The following is a 22,079-nucleotide window of genomic DNA, read 5'->3' as shown; positions in this document are numbered from 1 at the left end:
AGGAGTTCTTGAAGGTGCCATGCTGGATCTGAGAAACAAAATTAAAATTCCTACATCCTGTGTTAGGAAGAATGGGTTAATTAATCCTAATGTCTCCCAAATTCTGAAACCCCAAATTTATAATCTATTGAGCATTATAAATTCTCAAGTCTTTTTAAGTAAATTCTCTGATTTAAATGGGGTGAGGCGAAAGTATTGGATGTTATTACATGATCACCCTCATCCTTCCTTCTGTGGGCGGCATGGTGGCACAGTGGTTAGCACTGCTGCCTTACAGCTTCAGAGTTCAATTCCCTTCTCAGGCGACTGTGTGTGGAGTTTGCACGTTCTCCATGTCTTCGTGGGTTTCCTCCGGGTGCTCCAGTTTCCTCCCACAATCCAAAAATGTGCAGGTTAGGTGAATTGGCTATGCTAAATTGCCCATAGTGTTAAGTGAAGGGGTAAACGTGGGAGTTGGGTCTGGGTGGGTTGCGCTCCGGTGGGTCGGTGTGGACTTGTTGGGCCGAAGGGCCTGTTTCCACACTGTAAGTAATCTAAAAAAGAGAGATTGGAGCCATGTGTACTCGTTTTCTTTTCAGAACAAGGGGAAAACTACACTCCTTGTAATGTCGAATTTTACTTTCAAATTCTTTGACAGACTTTTTCAAAGAAAATTATACTTCAAATGTTTCAAAATTCCAGTTTTTTCTCTAAAGAATCAATTCACACCAATTGATATTTAATAAGAGCAAATTTTACTATCCAGAGTTAAAGATTCTCGAGGGCAACTAGGGACAGGTGATTAATTCTGGTCAGCCAGCAATGCCCACACCCCACAAGTAAATAAAAGTAATATTAAAATGAAATTTGGATGAAAGTTCACTCTGACACGAGAACGAAATTACAGAATTGCCAATTCAATTTCAATAATTCTGAAGTTTTTTTTATTTAAAACATTTTTTTATTAAACTAAATAGCACAGCATTGTAAGGGAAAGAGGAAATAAATTTGTGTCATTTGTTGAGTCTGCTTTCTTCAATTGGCTTTCTCCAAATGTAATTAAGGAAGTAATTTCTCACCAGAAACCTTTAACATTCTGACTCCAAATAAACATTTTGCAGTTATTGTTTTAAAGACCACTATTAGCTCTTTCAAGGGACCATAAGGCCATAAGAAATAGGAATGGAAGTGTGAGAAACAAAGCTCACTCACTTCAATAATTTCAGTCCGAGACAAGATCTGAATCAGTAGTGTCATTTATTTCACCCTTGCAAGAGGGTGCGATGTCCACTGTCTACAAGGCAGGGACACACACACACACCGAATTCAACTAATACACGATATTTATGCAATTTGGTTCCTATTTTTTATCCCATTGCTCCTCCCTGTTTACATCTTCCACTTCTCTAAGACTGGCCCCATTACTCCTGTTTATCTCTTGCCTTATCCGGCCTGATCTGTGACAAAATGCTTATTTCTGGCCTCACAAGGCCGTTTGACCACATCCCGCTGTGGCCCATTGTTAGGTATTATCTACTCCCTCCATCTGTGCTTTCCCCAACCATACTGATCCTTATGACCTTCTAATTGGGGTTTGTTTCTATGTTTCTGTAGAAGTGAGAAACAGATGCTTATAACTACTACTTGTGCAAGCATATCTGACAACCTACATCCTGGGCGGCACGGTGGCACAGCAGTTAGCACTGCTGCCTCACAGCGCCAGAGACCCGGGTTCAATTCCCGCCTCAGGCGACTGACTGTGTGGAGTTTGCACGTTCTCCCCGTGTCTGCGTGGGTTTCCTCCAGGTGCTCCGGTTTCCTCCCACAGTCCAAAGATGTGCAGGTCAGGTGAATTGGCCATGCTAAATTGCCTGTAGTGTTAGGGTAAGGGGTATATGTAGGGGTATGGGTAGGTTGCGCTTCGGTGGGGCGGTGTGGACTTGTTGGGCCGAAGGGCCTGTTTCCACACTGTAAGTAATCTAATTCTAATTCAAATCTAAAAAAAATCTAATCCTCACAGCACCTTATCTATTTGTCTGTAACATCCACCATTGTTTTGTAGTCACGTTTCATTCTTGTATACAATTTTACCTATTACAAAAACAATTATGTATTTCCTCCACATAGTTTGCATTCTAGTTGACTCAGCTCTTAGTTGAAACAATTACACACTGGTGTGAGTTCATTTACCTTGCATAAGTAATTATAATTGCATAAGTAACACTACTTTACCTATATCCCACAGAAGTAAGGTCATTCGGCTCATCGAGTCCACTCAAAGGGACACATCACCATAACCTCAAAATTTTAATCAATTTGCTTTGCACCACAATTCTTCTTTTTATCTGGGAGAATCATAATAACATGTTAAAATCCCAGCACTGAATATTTCACTTAAGTCTGCCTTCATAGGTTTTTTTATAACACAATCACATCACATCACATCCACACTTTCATAACTCCATTTCCCATTTCATAACTCCATTTCCCATAGAGATATGAATTCTGATAAGTTACAAAACTTATCTCCAGAAAAAAAGCAGAAGCTATATATAAAACATTTGAAAAGCAAGGAACAAAAACAAATACACAAAACCAGATCACACGGGGTTAATGTTTAGTTCAGTGACTTCAGGCACTCAAGATATTCATACTTATTATCCCAATGAAATTTAAGAACATTCTTGCAACTTTTGTTTTACACAATGAAGCCTTCTAAACACTTTCCTCCAATCTCAGATCTTAACTTTATGCTTCAAACTTTGTTGTTGCAGGAAAGGGACAGAAATGTTTATATTTATGATTAGATATGCCAAGCAAAAGTACAGAAGCAAAGCAGAAGTTTCCCTCCTCCATTTTGGCTGTAGCAGTCGAGAGGTTACAGCCATTTTGGCTGTAGCAGTCAATTGGAGCAGCAGGAATTAGAATTTCAAGATAAGAGAAGGTAAAGCAAAGAGCGAAAGAGGGGATGAGAGAGACAGGATGGGGAAGAATGTGGACAAGAAACAGAAAAAAAGAGAGAATTTCAGGAAAAACAGCAGAAATGGGAGCTTGAACCAAGACAGCTTGAGCTTATGATAGACTCCTACTATATATCTTGATCACATTAATATCACAAATTTAAGGCAATTTTCTCATTTAGTTCTTAAATTTGGAGAGAGAGATGAAAATTTTCAACTCTTTCAAGTGGGTAGCACAACAGTCCAGCACTTACCATTACTGTGGAGATACTATCCTCAAGGATGAAATGGAGACTATCACTGATTAGGAGGCAGCAAAGAAGGATATCCTTCTTTGGCCAGTTTGTGCCAAAGGCATACCATCAAAAATTCCATACCATCAGAAAATGATCTAATCAGATATAACTGGAATTTGAAAGGCTTAAGCAACTTGCTTTTGACCAGTAAGTATGATACTTACAAAACAAAACTCCCCAAAATGGTAGGGCACTGGAGTGTTATTGAACAGAAAGACCTAGCGGTGCAGGTGCATAGTTCTTTGCAAGTAGTAGACAGGATGGTGAAGAAGGCATTTGGCACATTTGCCTTCATTGGTCAGTGCACTGAGTATAGGAATTGAGATGTCATACTGCAGCAGTTGTTTAGTGAGGCCACTTTTGGAATACTACATTCAATTGTGGTCTCTCTGTTATAGGAAAGATATTGTTAAATTTGCCAGGGTTCAAAAAAGATTTAAAAGGATGTTGCAAGGGTTGGAGGATTTGAGCTATAGGGAGAGGCTGAATAGGGTGGGGCCATCTTTCCATGCAGAGTCAGAGACTGAGAGGTGATCTTGCAGAGGTTTATAAAATTGAGGTCATGGGTAGGGTGAATAGCCAAGGTATTTTTGTCCCCCAAGTAGGGGAGTTCAAAACAAGAGGGCAGAGGTTTAAGGTGAGAGGCAAAGATTTAAAAGGGACATCAGGGGCAACTTTTCCACACAGCAGGTGGTGCATGTATGGAAATGAACTGCCAGAGGAAACAGTGGCCACAGATACAATAGCATTTATATGGATATATGAATAGACCATAAGACCATAAGACATAGGAGTGGAAGTAAGGCCATTCGGCCCATCGAGTCCACTCCGCCATTCAATCATGGCTGATGCGCATTTCAGCTCCACTTACCAGCGTTCTCCCCGTAGCCCTTAATTCCTCTAGACAACAAGAATCTATCAATCTCGGCCTTGAAGACATTTAGCGTCCCGGCTTCCACTGCACTCCGTGGCAATGAATTCCACAGGCCCACCACTCTCTGGCTGAAGAAATGTCTCCGCATTTCTGTTCTGAAATGACCCCCTCTAATTCTAAGGCTGTGTCCACGGGTCCTAGTCTCCTCGTTTAACTGAAACAATTTCCTAGCATCCACCTTTTCCAAGCCATGTATTATTTTGTACGTCTCTATTAATAGGAAGGGTTTAAAGGACCATGGGCCAAATGAGATTAGATTAATTTAGGACATTTGGTCGACATGGATGAGTTGACCAAAAGGTTTGATGTATGACTCAATAAATGATTAGGTCATCAGTTTGCTCGATGAGCTGGTGGGTTTGTTCTCAGACATTTTGTGACCATGCTAGGTAACATCATCAGTGAGCCTACAGCGAAGCGCTGGTGTTTTGTCCCATTTGCCATTTATGTGTCTTGGTTTGTTGTGGTGGGTGATATCACTTCTGTTTCTGAATGGTTGGTAAATAGGGTCCAAAGCTATATGTTTGTTAATGGAGGTCCGGTTTGAATGCCAGGCCGGTAGGAATTCCCATGCATGTCTTTATTTGGCCTGTCCCAGAATGGATGCACTGTTAAAAATGATTTTCACTGAGTAGTTTAAAAACTCTTCCTCCTCCCATTTAAAAAAAGAGGCACAGAGAGTGAGTGATCCAGGCAGGCAACCACATTTCCTGATGATTATGAGCCGATCCACAGAGAAGACCTCCAATTGGTTTGGGGTGACTGGGGAGGATAAGGTAGAGATGGAGGCAGTGACAGAAAACTGAGCTATGACCCTGCAGCCAGTGACAAGGGGCTGGTAAAGAAGATTAAAGGAGAGGAGACCCTTTACCTGTGGGTCTACCTGCAGTACAACCTGCACTGTGAGGATTCACTGACCTGCTCCAAGGCAGTAACCTGGCTGCTACTATCATTCCCAGTAATCTCAGAGAAGCATGATGATGTTATTAAAAGGTCAAAGTAACCTAGAAACAGAAACCAACCTTACTTGTAGCTGCCTGCCCGTCCCGGCACTGCGCGTGCGTACAGTTGGGGCCGGGGCCGGGGCCAGACCGGGCTTGTGGCGGGGGCGGGGCGGGTGCCGCGGGGTGTTGTGGGATGTTTGACGGTTTGTTTCCCTGGCAACCGGCGGCGTTCTGATCTCGAGAGCGAGGAAGAGAGTGAGTGTGAGAGGGGGATGGATGGGGTTGTAATGGACGGGCGGGGAGGGAGGGAGGGTAATGGGGAAGGGATGTCATTGCGAGGACAGGCGTGTAATGACAAAGACAAGGGTGTGATAGAGAGAGGAGAGCAATGGGGAGGTGGCTAATGGGAAGGAGTGGGCTGATGAGGAGGGGTGGTAATGGGAAGTGGGAGGAAAGGAGGAGCAGGCAGATAAAGGTGAGGAGGGTAGGGTGTAATGGAGTTGTAACCGGGTAGGAGGTTAGAATATGAGGTTAATGGGAGGGGTGTAATGTGGAGGAGGGTGGGGGCGAATGGGGAGGAGTTGCAACATGGTCATTGGAGGGGCAGGAAAGATGGGGTGTAGTTGGGAAGGGGTGGAGGGTGTGAAAGGGCAGGGTATTTAGTGGTTGGAGGCTCAAGGGGAGAAGGAGAGTGGTGTGTAATGTTGAGGAAGAGTGTGGACTGTGTTAATGGCGAGGATGGGAGGAAAAGGGTGGTGGGGGAATGGGTGAGTGGTCAAGAGTGGTGTGAAATTGTGAGTTAGGGATGGGAGTCAGATTATTGGGGAGGAGGAAGAGGTGATGGGGTGGAAGGAATAAGAATGGAGGATGTTGATGGGGAAGGGGTTAATTTGGAGAAAAGGTGGCAATAAAGAACAGGGGAAGATTGGGAGGAGGGCAGAGTCGGGACTTAATGGGGAGGAGGGAGGGAGGGTATAATGAGAAGGAGGGTTGGGTGATAATTGGGAGGGGTTAATAGATTGATTGGAGGCCTTTAATGTGGATCAGGGGAGGACCAGGTGGGTAATAAGGAGAAGAAAAGTGGGGCAATGAGGAAGAGGAAAGTGGAGGGGATAATGTGATAGTTAGGAGGAGGCTAAGGGATTCTGTTAATGAAGAAGGCAAGGGGGTAAAAGGGTGTGGGGGGGTGGAGTGGTAACTAAGGAATGAAGTGGAAGATTGGTGGGAGGGGAGGTAAAAAGGTGTGGAGGGGTGGGTGGTAATGGAAAGGTTGGGAGGGGTGATTATAAGAAGGTGTGTAATGAGGAGGAGAGGGAACAGGTTAATTGGGAGGATGAGAGTGGGTGATGGGGAGGAGGAGAGAAGAGTCATGGTAATGGTGAGGAAGGGAGAGGAGAGGATGAATTAGGAGTAATGAGGAGGTGAGGGTGGTAACAGGGAGGTGGATGATGGGGAGGAGGGAGTAATGAGTAACATTGAGGGAAGATGCAGAGATAGGAACAAAGTGAGGAAGTGTGGGGGACAGCTGGAAGGAGATAGATTGTCAAAAGGAGTAGAGTGAGGAACAGGGACATGGATGGAATTGAGGAAGGGACATGAGCTAAGTGAGGGAGGATATGAGGCCAGAGGTAAGAAGGGTGTGGGGCAAGGCTAGAAAGGAGGGAGTCAGAGGAAGGAACAGAGTGAAGGAGAGAGGAGAGCCATACAAGGATGGGAGAGAGGGAGCAGAGATTAGAATATTCAAGAAGACTGATTCAGCCTCCAGCATTAGCTATGGAGTAGGCAAAGTTGATGATCAGGGAACTGAGCAGGGAATGAAGACAGCAGTTTCACTCTTCCAAGTGTTTAGTTGAATATTATTTCTTCTCTATTATGACCATATGAGCTATAAGTGGTTGTTAGTTCCTCTGCACCATTGTTTGATAAGATTACAGTTGATCTGATAGTAGTAGTTTCTACTTTCAACCTCTTCTTTTATGTCTGTCACTTATGACGTTTGATTCCCACTTCAATCAATAATGTATCTAATTTGACCCTGAAAGTATTCAGTACCCACCCTCCTCTATGCCCTTTTTTTCTCCCCTAAATATCCACCCCACAATGTTGTGCTGAGCATAAACCCAAATTAAACAAATCCCTTTTGCCTGCCCTTGGTCCATATCCCTCCATTCCTTGCAAATTCATGTGCTTATCTAAACATCTTTTAAAAGCCCCTGTTGTATTTGCCTTCAACGCTGCTGCTGGCAGCGTGTTTCAGGAACCTACCTATCTCTAAAGTAAACTTTTACTTCCTATCTCTTTTGAATTTTTCTCCCTCTTAGCTTAAATACATGCCGACTTGTCTTAGACTTTTCAGTTCCGACTATCTATGTCTCATAATTTTATAAACTTCTGTTGTGTCTCCCCTCAGCCTCCATGACTCCAGAGGAAACAATCTTAGTTTGTCCAGCCTGTCTGTGTTCTGTTTAGTAAGATCACTGCTGAGTCATCTAAACTCAATTGGATATTGGCAACCTTTGTGAACTGAGAAGGACAGCGTGTGACTTCAAAAGGACATTGACAAGTTGTTGGTGGTTTTTTTAGATTAGATTACATTACAGTGTGGAAGGAGGCCCTTCGGCCCAACAAGTCCACACCGACCCGCCAAAGCGCAACCCACCCATATCCCTACATTTACCCCTTACCTAACACTACGGGCAATTTAGCATGGCCAATTCACCTGACCTGCACATCTTTGTGATTGTGGGAGGAAACCGGAGCACCCGGAGGAAACCCACGCAGACACTGGGGGAATGTGCAAACTCCACACAGTCAGTTGCCTGAGGCGGGAATTGAACCCGAGTCTCTGGCGCTGTGAGGCAACTGTGCCACCGTGCCGCCCGTGGTAGTGACAGTCAATGCAGAGAAGTGAGAGGTGATGCAATTTGATTGGAATAACATTAAAGGACAACATAAAGTAAGGTTATAAATGTAAAGGGAATGCAGGAGCAGAGGGGTGAGGGTGTATATGTGCGTGAGTTGCAGGACAGCGCAGTAATCATTTAGTAAAGCAGAACTGTTCTCAAATTTAATACTAGAGGCACGGAGTACAAGAGCAAGGAGGTGATGTTGAACTTGTACAAGACACTTGTTAGACTACAGCTGAAGTGTTGTGTATAGTTCTGGGTGCCAAATTATTCTGGGAGAATGCAGAAGTGATTTACAAGAATGGTTCTAGGAATGGGATACTTCTGTTGTGAGGCTTGATTGAAGACATTGGGGCTGTCCTCCCTGGAAAAAGGCTGAGAGTAGATTTGATAGAGCTTTTCAAAATCAGGATCAAACTGAAGGTTGAGGGAAACTGCTCCCACTCGTGAAAGGAAAAAGAAAGAGTGAGCATAGATTTAAAGTGAAATGCAAATAAAGCCAGGGTGATGAGGAAAAATCGGAATACACCAAGTCTGGAATGCACTACCTGTAAATGTAATGGAGTGAAGTTTGGTTTAGGCATTCAAGTGGGCACTGTATGGTTGTTTGAATAGAAACAGTATGTATGGATGTGGGAAAAGCAAGAGATTGCACTAGGTAATATAACAACTGCAGGCATAGAACAGTACAACACAGAACAGGCCCGTCAGCCCACGATGTTGTGCCGACCATTGATCCTCATGTATGCATCCTCAAATTTCTGTGACCATATGCATGCCCAGCAGTCTCTTAAATGTCCCCAATGACCTTGCTTCCACAACTGCTGCTGGCAACGCATTCCATGCTTTCTCAACTCTGCGTAAAGAACCCGCCTCTGACATCCCCTCTATACTTTCCTCCAACCGGCTTAAAAAATGACCCCTCGTGTTAGTCATTTCTGCCCTGGGAAATAGTCGATAGCCAGAGACTATCTATGCCTCTCATTATCTTGTATACCTCAATTAGATCCCCTCCTCCTCCTTTTCTCCAATGAAAAAAGTCTGAGCTCAGTCAATCTCTCTTCATAAGATAAGCCCTCCAGTCCAGGCAGCATCCTGGTAAACCTCCTCTGAACCCTCTCCAAAGCAAGAGATTTCCTATCAGAAACTGGACACAGTATTCCAAGTGCAGTCTAACCAAAGTTTTATAGAGCTGCAACAAGATCTCACGACTCTTAAACTCAATCCCCCTGATAATGAAAGCCAAAACACCATATGCTTTCTTAACAACCCGGTCCACTTGGGTGGCCATTTTAAGGGATCTATGTACCTGCAAGATCCCTCTGTTCCTCCACACTGCCAAGAATCCTATCCTTAATCCTGTACTCAGCTTTCAAATTCGACCTTCCAAAATGCATCACCTCGCATTTATCCAGGTTGAACTCCATCTGCCACCTCTCAGCCCATCTCTGCATCCTGTCAATGTCCCGCTGCAGCCTACAGCAGCCCTCTATTCTGTCAACGACACCTCCAACCTTTGTGTCGTCTGCAAACTTGCTGACCCATCCTTCAATCTCCTCATCCAAGTCATTAATAAAAATTACAAACAGTAGAGGCCCAAGAACAGAGCCCTGTACAACACAGCACTCACCACAGACTTCCGGGCAGAATATTTTCCTTCTACTACCACTCGCTGTCTTCTGTTGGCCAGCCAATTCTGTATCCAGACAGCTATGTTCCCCTGAATCCCATTCCTCCTGACCTTCTGAATGAGCCTACCATGGGAAACCTTCTCAAATGTCCATATACACCACATCCACAGCTCGACCCTCATCAACCTTTCTAGTCATGCCTCACTCTAAGGTTTGTGAGGCATGACCTGCCCCTCACAAAGCCGTGTTGACTGCATTTAATCAAGCCATGCTCTTCCAGATGGTCATAAATCCTATCCCTCAGAATTTGTTCTAACACCTTGCAGACGACAGACTTACTTAACTTACTTACTCTGGCATGATGGGCCAAATAGCCACCTCCTGCACTGTAAGAATTCTGTGTTAAGACAACTTCTTTATTACTCCAGGAAGTAGTCAAGTAAACCTTCTCTGAACAGCTGTGTATTTGTTTGTCTTTGTAGTGTATCTGATTGCTGGCGTTGCAATATTAGTGAATCTGCCTGCCTTTTCACTACTGCTGAATCTGACTGCATCCTTTGCGTATTGGTGTATCTGTCTCCAGTCTTTTTGTCATATGGGTGTATTTGACTGCTGCCTTTACAATATTGGTGCATCTAATTGCAGCCTTGGTTGATTTGACTAGAGCTTATGCAGTCTTGATGTATTTGACTGCTCCTTTGCAATATTGGTGTGTGCAGTTATAATGCAGCCTGGGTGGATCTGACTGCAGCCTTTGCAGTCTTGGTGGATCTGACAGGCCACTCCGTTTGCGGTGTTGGAGCATCTATCAGGATGCTCTCTGTGATGTTGATATGTCTAGTTATTGTTCTTGCAGTATTGTATGATTTTAGTTGTGTGGCCACAATTGTAATTGTGGTGTTATCTGTGCTGAATCAGTTTATTACTTTGGCAATATTCCCTGTATTGATAATTATTTGTGCCGTATTGCCCATATAGTGTTGCAAACCACTTATGGTCTCGCTATCAATGGGCGATCCCATAATTGTTTTGCTACTTTGCCAACGTGAACTATTATTTTACAGTAGTACATCAATGGGCATTTTCCAAACCATGTTGGTGTCCATGGCTTACTATCTTCATTCCCCTGCTACACGGTTTACAGATGTTCTTCTCACTTGCTGCTGTCCACATAGACAACTGGAACACCACTGATCTCCTATCATGTGTTCTGATTGTAATAGAGCATTTTTGAATGTCTTTGGGCACAAAGCAAACATAGTTAGCATCTCAATGTTTTATTTGACAAAAGGTACACCACTGATTTTGAAGGAAAGAATGTTACTTCATAATAAAACATTATTTGAAAATCAACTTAATGCTCCCTTTTTTGTTGTTGTTGATTCAGTTACAGATCATTTATTTTGATGCTAATGTCTTCAACAATGGGAGACAGCACAGAACAAACAGAGTTTGAGGGTCACCAGGGTGAGTAAAAAGGAGCAGCTTTTAGAAATGATGGACACCTTTGGACCTAAACAGCTACCACACAGTAGTTTGTGTCAAAGGCACAAGTGTCTCCATTGAAATTTTTGCCCCACTCATTACAATAATGTGACTGTGATGTGGGCAGAGCATTCCCAATAGACCTAAAAGCAAAGTGCTGAAGAAGCTGCGCCAAGGTCCCCTTGTAGAGAGAGGAACAGTTCTGAATCCAGAAACTACAGAGAATAACAATAGATCCATCACAACCTGGAATAATTTTTAAAATTTTCTTAATGCTCTTACTTTAGAACATAAATTTGTAAATGGGTGCTGTATTCGATCACAGAATATGGATTTTATGGATTTGGTTAAATGTAGTTAAGAGAGTTTGGCAACAGCAATTTGCTTAAATGTGGATGTGTATTAAGTTATAATAATAAGAGTAATAAATGAAAAGAAAAGAGAAAAAGCAACAAGTCTCATGCTCTTTTGCCCATCGATGGCTGGTCTGGAGATTGAGTTTGCTCCTGGTCCAAGGTGATGTCCCTGTCTCAGAATGAAGCTGTCTCTCTTATATAATCTCAAAAACACAGTGCTGACCCAGTAACGGAACAAAAACAAGTTGCTGTACCATCTTCAGCCTGTAAAAGGAATATTCACAGGACTCGTTCAATGTTGTGCAACTGTTGACTATCACAAACAATTTTAACCTTTCAGCCTCGACAATCAATTTTTCATGTAGCTGTCATCGAGTCATAGAGGTGTGCAGCACAGAATCCGACTCATCGGTCCAACTCGTCCATGCTGACCAGATATCCTAACCTAATCTAACCATTTTCCAGCACTTGGCCCATATCCCTTTCTATTCATATACCCATCCAGGTGCCTTTTAAATGCTGTAATTGTACTGGCCTCCACCACTTCCTCTAGCAGATCATGGCATACACAACCCAGCCTCTGAGGGAAAAAGTTGCCCCTTAGGTCCCTTTTATATCTTTCCCCTCTCACCCTAAACCTATGCCATGTAGTTCTGGACTTCAACACCCAGGGAAAAGACCTTGTTTATTTATCCTATCTATGGCCCTCATGATTTTATAAATCTCTATAAGGTCACCCCTCAGCCTCTGAAGCTCTTGGGAAAACAGTCCCAGCCTATTTAGCCTCTCCATCTAGCTCAAATCCTCTAAACCTAGCAACATCCTTGTAAATCTTTTCTGAAACTTTTCAGGTTTCACAAAATCCTTCCAATAAGAATTGCATACAATATTCCAAAAGTGGCCTCACTAATATCCTGTACAGCTGCAACATGACCGCCCAACTCCGAAACTCAATGCTCTGACCAATATGGTTAAAAATCTCACAACACCAGCTTATAGTCCAACAGGTTTATTTGGAAGCACTAGCTTTCACAGTGCCGCTCCTACATCAGATGGTTGTGGAGAATAAGATTGTAAGACACAATTTATAGCAAAAGTTTACCGTGTGATGTAACTGAAATTATATGTTGAAAAAGACCTGGATTGTTTGTTCAGTCTCTCATCCTTTCGAATGACCATTTCAGTTTCAGTTCTTTCATATGTAAATCACATAACTTTTTTTAAAAAAGTTACATTTTCAAGTGAATTTTAACAATTGGTGTCGTGTTGGCCCAGATAATGTATTGAAAGTGTTAGCACCCTGTGTGAGGCTGCCTGTGCCACAATGGTCAAACTGATTCTAATATAAAATAAGGATTTATAGAACCTTACATGGAGTCTTGCAATTTTTGAGCAAAGTAAAATGTGGGGTGAATTTGTACTTGCAGAATTACATTTTATTTTGCTCAAACACTTCCTGAAATCTCCTCTAAGCCTTCTACCCCTTATCTTAAATCTAAATACCCCATTTATTGGCTCCTCTGCTAATGAAAAAGTGCCTTCCTTTGCTCCTCATAATCTTGTATATCTCTATTATGTCACTTCTCAGCCTTATTTTTTTCTTCATAGCGCAGGCTATCTACTGAGGCAATATCCTGGTAGATTAGATTAGATTACTTAGTGTGGTAACAGGCCCTTTGGCCCAACAAGTCCACACCGACCCGCCGAAGCGCACCCACTCATACCCATTCCCATTCCCCTACATTTACCCCTGCATCTAACACTACGGGCAATTTGGCGTGGCCAATTCACCTAACCTGCACATTTTTGGACTGTGGGAGGAAACCGGAGCACCCAGAGGGGGGCTCACGCAGACACGGGGAGAATGTGCAAACTCCACACAGTCAGTCGCCTGAGGCGGGAATTGAACCTGGGTCTCTGGCGCTGTGAGGCCCACAATCCTGGTACATCTCCTTAGCACCCTCTCCACTGCAATCACATTTTTCTTGTGGTGACCAGTGCTGCACATAGTATGGCTGTTGTGGCCTAACCACCATGTTACATTGTTTATAACCCTAAGTCTAACCTCCTTGCTTTTGTATTCAATGTGTTGGCTAATAAAGGCAAGGAGTCGAGAGTGTGGTGCTGGAAAAGCATAAGGGCTTACGCCCAAAACATCAATTCTCCTGCTCTTCAGATGCTGCCTGACCTGCACTTTTCCAGCACCACGCTCTCAACTCTGATCTCCAGCATCTGCAGTCCTCACCTTCTACTACTGAAGGCAAGGATGCTATCTGTATGCCTTCCTCCCCGCATCTACCTGCAACCTTTGGGGATTTATGTAGGTCTGTCTAATCTTCAGTACTTTCCAGAATTCTTCCAGTAATGGGCTAATCCCTTGCCTTGTTAGTCTTCCCCAAGTACATTATCTCACACTTTCCTGGGTTGAATTCCATTCATCACTGCTGTGCCCACCTGAGCAGTATATTACTTTCCTTTTGCAGTTTACAGATATTCTTCTCACTATTTACTGACCTGCCAGTTTTTGTGTCATTGGCAAGCTCTTTGATTATACCACTTAAAATTTAGTCCAAATCTTTAATGAATACAAACAGCAAAAAGTCCAGCTTTCAGCACCAAACCCTGCTGAACCACACCAGTAACAGATGTCCAGTCACAGAAACATAAGCCAATTTTGGATCCTGTGCACCACTTTGCCTTGAATCCCATGGGCTCTTACTTCCTCAACCAGTCTATCATGAGAGACATTATCAAAAACATTTCTAAATAAAAGACCATGTAAACCATATCAAATGTATTATCTTCATTAACGGTCTGTTACCTTCTCAAAAACTTCAATCAAATTTGTCAAACACTGATCTTGCCAGGTATAGAAAGTTTGAGTTATTGATATGGGCCAGGCAAGACCCCCTCAAACTATTTTAAGAAGTTAGCCTCGATCCTAATGTTTTCTTATTTTAAAGGCAGATGTGAAGTGGGTGTTCCGGATGTGATACAGCTGGTCAAACCACTCGGATTTAAGCAAATAGAATTTATTGAAGCATGAACAAAAAAAATAGAAATTTAGAATAACTTAACTGTTGGAAAACCTAACTGACCCGATACAGTAGTGATTACTAATTAACTGTTCTAATACACTAACTCTGATAAACACACCTCTCGGCAAAAAGGTAAATTCAAACACAGATTCTTACAGGTAGGAGGGAACAACGTCCAGATAGAGATTTCAGAAGAAAGTCAGAAGAATTCTTTACTGAAGCTTGAAACATTCCTGGGCTGTCACGTCTTGTCATTTGTCCAAGTGCATTTTAAATGTTGTTAATGTTCCCACCTCAACCACTTCTGCTGGCAGCTCATTCCATATGCATACCTCCCTTTGTGTAAAAAAAAGGTTGCCCCTCAGATTCCCTTTTATTCTTTCCGCTCTAACCTTAAACTGATGCCCTCTAATCCTCAATTCCCCAACCCTGGGAAAAAGACTGAGTGCATTCACCATATCCATGCCTCTCATGATCTTTAATAGCTCCATAAGGTCCTCCCCTCAGTCTCCTAAGTTCTAAAGAAAAAAAGTCCTAGCTTCTCCCTACAACGCAGACCATTTAATCCAGGCAACATCTTTGTAAATTTCTTCTGCACTCTTTCCAGTTTAAAAACATCCTCCTTATAGTAAAGTGACCAAAACTGAACGCAATACTCCAAGTGGAGCCTCACCAGTGTCCTGTATAATTGCAACATAACTTCCCAACTTCTATACTCAATGCCCTGACTAATGAAGGCCAGTGTGCCAAAAGCCACCTTCACTGCCCTGTCTACCTGTGACTTTGCTTTCAGAGAACTGTGAACCTGAACTCCAAGGGCCCTCTGTTCCTCAACATTCCTGCCTTGATTTGACTTTCCAAATTGCAAGACCTCACACTTAATATGTATTAAACTCCATTTGTCATTTCTCGGCCTACTTCGCCAGCTGATTAAGGCCCTGCTGCAATTTTTGATAACCTTTCTCACTGTCCATGATACCACCTATTTTAGTGTCCTCCCCAAATTTCGCAATCATGCCGTTCTACATTCTCATCCAAATCATTGATATAGATAACAAACAGCAATAGGCCCAGCACTGACCCCTGAGGCACTCAACTAGTCACAGACCTCCAGTCCGACAAGCATACATCCACTAATACCCTCTGCTTCCTACCATCAAGCCAATCTTAAATCCAATTTGCCAGCTTGCCCTGGATTCCATGCGATCTAACCTTCGAGAGCAGTCTGTCATGTGGAACCTTGTCAGAGAGATTTAAAAAGAGGCAATATTTTTACAGAGGGTGGAATGAACTTCCTGAGGAAGTGGTGGATGTGTGTATCATTACAATGTTTTAAAAAATATTTAGATGGATGCATGAATAGGAAGGGTTTGGAGGGATATAGGCCAGGTGCAAGCAAATAGGATTAGGTTGGGATTATGTTTGGCATGAACTGGTGGGACCAAAGGGTCTGTTTCTGTGCTGTATGACTATTTGTCTCTGACCCTCACTTAACATTCTGACGTATCCCTTACTCAAAGTTTGTGAGAAGATTTGTAGCTCGGGTGCTCGTTGTTGTGGTTCTGTTCGCCGAGCTTGGAATTTATGTTGCAGACGTTTCGTCCCCTGTCTAGGTGACATCCTCAGTGCATGGGAGCCTCCTGTGAAGCGCTTCTGTGTTGTTTCCTCCAGCATTTATAGTGGTTTGTCTCTGCCGCTTCCGGTTGACAGTTCCAGCTGTCCGCTACAGTGGCCGGTATGTTGGGTCCAGGTTGATGTGTTTGTTGATAGAATCTGTGGATGAGTACCATGCGTCTAGGAATTCCCTGGCTGTTCTCTGTTTGGCTTGTCCTATAATAGTAGTGTTGTTGCAGTCAAACTCATGTTGCTTGCTACCAACTAGCCACGAAACGACACGACCAGCTATCCTTAGTAGCCACACACGCAGATGACAAGCAACATGAGTTCAACTGGGACAACACTACTATTATAGGACAAGCCAAACCGAGAACAGCCAGGGAATTCCTAGAGGCATGCTACTCATCCACAAACCCATCGACCCGGACCCAATATACCGGCCACTGCAGCGGACAGCTGGAACTGACAACCGGAAGCGGCAGAGACAAACCACTATAAATGCCGGAGGAAACAACACAGAAGCGCTTCACAGGAGGCTCCCAAGCACTGAGGATGTCACCTAGACATGGGACAAAATGTTTGCAACACAAATTCCCAGCTCGGTGAACAGAACCACAACAATATCCCTTACTTTCGCAATATTTGATAATGTGTTGCATTCCTTTCCCAGGGAGACACTCCACCTCGTGCCTGTCGCAATAACCCTATAATATACACCACCATCCTGTACAATAACATTCTTTAATATATCTCGCACACATTATTGAAATATTGTATGATAGATGTTAGAGAGCACTATAACATTAGTGGGTGACACAGTGGTTAGCACTGCTGCCTCACAGAGCCAGAGACCCGGGTTCAATTCCAGCCTCTGGCAACTCTCCCTGTGTCTGCGTGGGTTTCCTCCGGGTGCTCCGGTTTCCTCCCACAGTCCAAAAATGTGCAGGTTAAGTGAATTGGCCGTGCTAAATTGCCCGTAGTGTGAGGTGTAGGGGTGGGTTGGTTGCTCTTCGGAGGGTCAGTGTGGACTTGTTGGTCCAAAGGGCCTGTTTCCACACTGTAAGTAATCTAATCTGAATAACAGTAAATAAGACATGTCTGACACTCTGTTTCAGGAAAACAGCCAAACATACCCCTTGGCTCTGAATGTAATGCACAATGCACTGAGTAATATTTGCTGCTACAACCTAATCCTGTCTCAATACCATTTTGTGATCTAGCAACCAATTCTGAGTCATGTGAACAAAGTTTTCTGATATATCGCACACCCTCTCAATAAAGAATGCTATTCCTTCATTAAAATAGTTACCTCTCACTTTTGTCAGCAATAGAAATGTGAGCGAGGTAACAGATATTCGTCTATTTTATTTATTCAAACTTGGCAGCATGGTGGCTCAGTGATTATAGCACTGCTGCCTCACAGCGCCAGGTGACATGGGTTCAATTCCTCCTTAGTTGAGTGTCTGTGTGGAGCTTGTATATTCCCTTCATGTCTACATGGGTTTCCTCCCACAGTGCAAAGATTAGGTGGATTGGCCATGCTAAATTGCCCATAGTGTTCAGGGATGTGCAGGCTAGGTGGGTTAGCCATGGAAAATATAGGATATGGGAGTTGGGCCTGGCTGTGATGCTCCTTGAAGGGTCGGTGTGGACCAGTTAGGCCGAATGACCTGTTTCCACATGGTTGGGAAGCTATTCTATGATCCAGCACTTATTCTGATTGAGAAGAGCACAACTCACAAAACCCAGTTTCATGCTAATATATTTTTAGTAAATGAGCAACTCACCTGCAGTGAAGAAACCGAGCCTTTGAGAAGTGAAGGAGAATGTAAACTGCAGAAAGGTGACCAGTTGCATGATCAGAAAGGAGCAGATTGTATGGGGATACATGAACTCAACTCTACAAAACCTCAGGAGAAAGCCAAGGACTCAGGATCCAGGTGAGGAATTTGTTCTATATTACAATAATGTCCTGTAGTTGGAAATGGATAAGATTATTATTTAACTTCAAAAGCCTTATTGATTGTTCATCTTAAAGCATACTTTACATTAAATTATTGATGGTATAGTTCATTATATTAGAGAATCATTTCCCACAGAAACCGATATTGTGTCTATTGTGCCACATTGAAAGTGATATTCAAAGTTGTCCCATTTTCCTTGTAACTATTTTGTATGTTAGTATTTATGCAATTATGTAAGAAATAGAAGCAGTAGGTCTCCTTGCCCCTTGAATCTAATTCATCATTTAATAAGATCACAGCTGATCTGATTGTGGTCCCAACTCTACTTTCCTTCTTGGTCCTCAATGACTTTTGACTGCCCTGTTGATTTAAAATCTAACTCCGCCTTTGAACATTTTCAATGAATGGAGAATTCCAAAGTCTGATGATCCTCTGACAGAAGAAATTCCTCCCCAGTTCCACTGTAACTGGGAGTTCCCTCTTTTAAAATTGCTTCTTAGTTCTCTCTTTCTTCATAAATAGAATCAACCCTGATGGATCCCTTCAAAAATCTTACACATTTCATGAAACTCCTCTGGGCCTAACCTGCTGAAGTTTTCCTCGTAAAATATCCCTTTATCTCAGGGATCAGCCTAATGATTCTTCTCTGAACTGCTTCCTTCTTTATCCTTCTTTAAGTAAGGAGACCAAAACGGCACTTAACACTCCAGCCATCATCTCCCATTCCCTGTACGGTTGAGCAAGCTATCCTTGCTTCTATATCTTATTCCTCTTACAATAATGACTAACATTCCATTTGCTTTTATAATTACTTGCTTTAGCCGCATGGCCAAATTTTTGTGATTCATATATAAGGACACCCAGATTTGTCTGCACTGCATTTTTCAAAAGGTTTCTCTCTATTTAAATAATGTGTTGCTTTTCTATTCTCCCTGTAAAAGTTGGCAACATTATATTACTGCATATTACTCTTCATCTGTCCAAAGCTGCTCATTCACTTTAAACTTTCAAAATCCATCTGCAGACTTGTGGCTTCCACACATTACTTTCTTAGTAATATTTATACAAACAAATGTGGCCACAATATACCTGAATTCCTTAATCAAAGTCAGAAGTCTAGAAGTTTGGGGACCCCCCCCCTCCCCCCCCCCCCCCCCCCTCCCCCCCCCCTCCCTCCCCCCCCCTCCCCCCCCCTCCCCCCCCCCCCCCCCCCCCCCCCCCCCATACCAATCTCTATGACATTCGTGGTTACAACTATCCAATTAAGATTAGATTAGATTACTTACAGTGTGGAAACAGGCCCTTCGGTCCAACAAGTCCACACCGCCCCGCCGAAGCGCAACCCACCCATACCCCTACATTTACCCCTTACCTAACACTACGGGCAATTTAGCATGGTCAATTCACCTGACCTGCACATCTTTGGACTGTGGGAGGAAACCGGAGCACCCGGAGGAAACCCACGCAGACACGGGGAGAACGTGCAAATTCCACACAGTCAGTCGCCTGAGGCGGGAATTGAATCCGGGTCTCTGGCGCTGTGAGGCAGCAGTGCTAACCACTGTGCCACCGTGCCGCCCACTAAGGCTGGTTACGATCCATCGACCTCTGGGTTATGGGCCCAGCACGCTCCCGCTGTGAGGGTAAATTAATTAATTTACCCTCACCCTGCTTTCTGTTGGGTAGCTGAACTTCACTCTTGCTAATATTGTACTCCGCGAAAGTGAGGACTGCAGATGCTGGAGATTAGAGTCAAGATTAGAGTGGTGCTAGAAATGCACAGCAGGTCAGGCAGCATCCAAGAGCAGGAAAATTGACGTTTCGGGCAGGAGCCCTTCCTGATGAAAGGCTCCTGCCCAAAACGTCGATTTTCCTGCTCTCGGATGCTGTCTGACCTGCTGTGCATTTCCAGCACCACTCTAATCTTGACTAATATCCTACTCCCAATACCATGAGTTGTTAAATTGTGCACCAACCTTTAATTAGGCACCTTATTGAATGCTTTTTTTGGAAAATCCAAATACACTGTACATACCTACTTGTTTCTCGTTATCCATCCTGTTTGTTTTATCCTCAATGAGCTATATTAAATTTGTCAAACAAGATTTTCATTTCATAAAATCATGCAAAACAATATCGATCTGATCGTTTTAAAATGATCTTCTAAATGACCTGCTCCTGCTCCTTTCGTTTCAAAATGGGAAGAGCTGAAATTTCTGGATTCAACGTTAATTCTATCTATCACTCACCACAAATGTGCCAGACCTGCTGAGTTTGTCTAACATTTCCTGTTTTTATTTCAGATTTCCAGCATCTACAGTATCTTTCTTTTAGTTTATTGCTTCCTTTATAATGGATTCTAACATTTTTCCCAATGACAAGACGTTAGACTATGGTTTACTGCTTGCTGTCTCCCTCACTTCTTAAAGTGTTCCATCGTTGGGGGGTGTTCCATTGGTACTTTTCCAAACCACTGGAATATTACAAGAATTTTTTTGTTCAGCCTGTTTCTCAGTATTAATTCCCCAGTCTTGTTTTCTAAGAGGCCAACAAATCTTTTCCGTTTTGATGTTTTTGCTGTAATTTTTATATTTCTTGCTACTTTACTCTTATACTGTAATTTTGCATTCTTGGTCATTTTTGGTCATCCTTTGCTGCTTTCTAAATTTTGCCTAGTCTTCTTTTTATCATTAATCTTTGCAGCGTTGCTTAACCTTACTTTCAATATGATGCCATCATAATCATGGACGTTGCATGCATCTCAGTGTTTGTATATCAATGGAAAATGTCTTTGTTATATTTAATGAAATATTGGCTCAATGGCTCAGTGGTTAGCACTGCTGCCTCACAGTGCCAGGGACCCGGGTTCAATTCTCGCTTCGGGCAACTGTCTGTGTGGAGTTTGCACATTCTCCCCATGTCTGCGTGGGTTTCCTCCCACAGTCCAAAGATGTGCAGGTTAGGTGAATTGGCCATTCTAAATGCACATAGTGTTAGGTGCAGTGGTAAAAGAATGGGTCTGGGTGGGTCGCTCTTCGGAGGGTCGGTGTGGATTTTTGGGCCGAAGGGCCTGTTTCCACAATGTAGGGAATCTAATCAATCTCTTTGTATGTCTCTCACTGCTTTACTACAGAGCTGTCTTTTAACCTATTTCCCTTCCACTTTAGTCAACGCTTTCTCTATACCCTTACTGGTTTTAGACACCAGCTTCAAATCCACATTTCCCATGCTAAAATTGAATATGAATTTCAAGTATGTTATCGCTCCTACTTGGATGTTTTTTTACAATGAGGTACTGAATTAATCCAGATTCATCACACATGTCTCAAATGGTCTGTTCCCTGATTGGTTCCAGATAGTATTGTCCCAAAAATACTTTCTCAAATACAGTATACTATATGAACTCATCCTGCAGAATACCTTCCCAAATTGATTCGTCAAATCTATATGAAAATTTAAATTGCCAACTATCAGTGGGGCAGTACTTTTCTTACAAGATCCATGATTTCTTCTTTTTATTATTTACCATGTGATGTAGTTGCTGTTTCACAATTTAGAAGCCACTCTTACTAGTGACTTCTTTCCTTTGCAATTTCTTAACTCAGCTCAAACAAATTCTGTCCCTTGTCCTTCTGAGCCAAGATCATTTCTTACCATTTTGCGAGTTGCTATTCCCTTTTGTGAGTTGCTATTCTGTAGAACCATAGAATGGTTGCAGCATCAAAAGAGGCCTGTTGTCATTGTCAGCCTTCTGCAGACAAAAGTGCAGCTCCATCCCTGCATTTGTGTCGTAGAGTCATAGAGATGTACGGTATGGAAATGGACCCTTCGTACAACTCATTCATGCCGAGCAGATATTCCAATCCAATCTAGTCCCACCTGCCAGCACCCAACCCACATCCCTCCAAGCCCTTCCTATTCATATACCCAAGCAGATGCCTATTAAATGTTGCAATTGTACCAGCCTCC

At 43.0% G+C, this 22,079-nt stretch overlaps 1 protein-coding gene across 5 annotated transcripts in view; it reads left to right on the top strand.

Moving 5' to 3' along the window:
* Nucleotides 1-5,315: 5,315 nt before the first annotated feature.
* Nucleotides 5,316-22,079, top strand: part of dnaaf1 (dynein axonemal assembly factor 1) — a 126,489-nt gene continuing 109,725 nt past the window's right edge. The window contains exons 1-3 of one of the 5 annotated variants that reach the window (XM_043707394.2): nucleotides 5,316-5,368; nucleotides 11,038-11,117; nucleotides 17,918-18,086. In XM_043707394.2, the coding sequence (XP_043563329.2) occupies nucleotides 11,057-11,117; nucleotides 17,918-18,086 (230 nt within the window). In that variant the 5' untranslated portion in view covers nucleotides 5,316-5,368; nucleotides 11,038-11,056. Of the gene's footprint in view, nucleotides 5,369-11,037; nucleotides 11,118-17,304; nucleotides 18,087-22,079 lie in introns of those variants that run through there. The other 4 variants (XM_087996120.1, XM_087996121.1, XM_043707399.2 and 1 more) reach the window with 4 other exon arrangements.

Source organism: Chiloscyllium plagiosum, unplaced genomic scaffold, assembly GCF_037043375.1.
Source record: "Chiloscyllium plagiosum isolate Xiang-an unplaced genomic scaffold, Cpla_swu_hap1 HiC_scaffold_17, whole genome shotgun sequence".
Classification (NCBI taxonomy): domain Eukaryota; kingdom Metazoa; phylum Chordata; class Chondrichthyes; order Orectolobiformes; family Hemiscylliidae; genus Chiloscyllium; species Chiloscyllium plagiosum.
The sequence above is the reverse complement of the archived record's forward strand: the minus strand, read 5'-3'. Positions and strand labels throughout refer to the sequence as shown.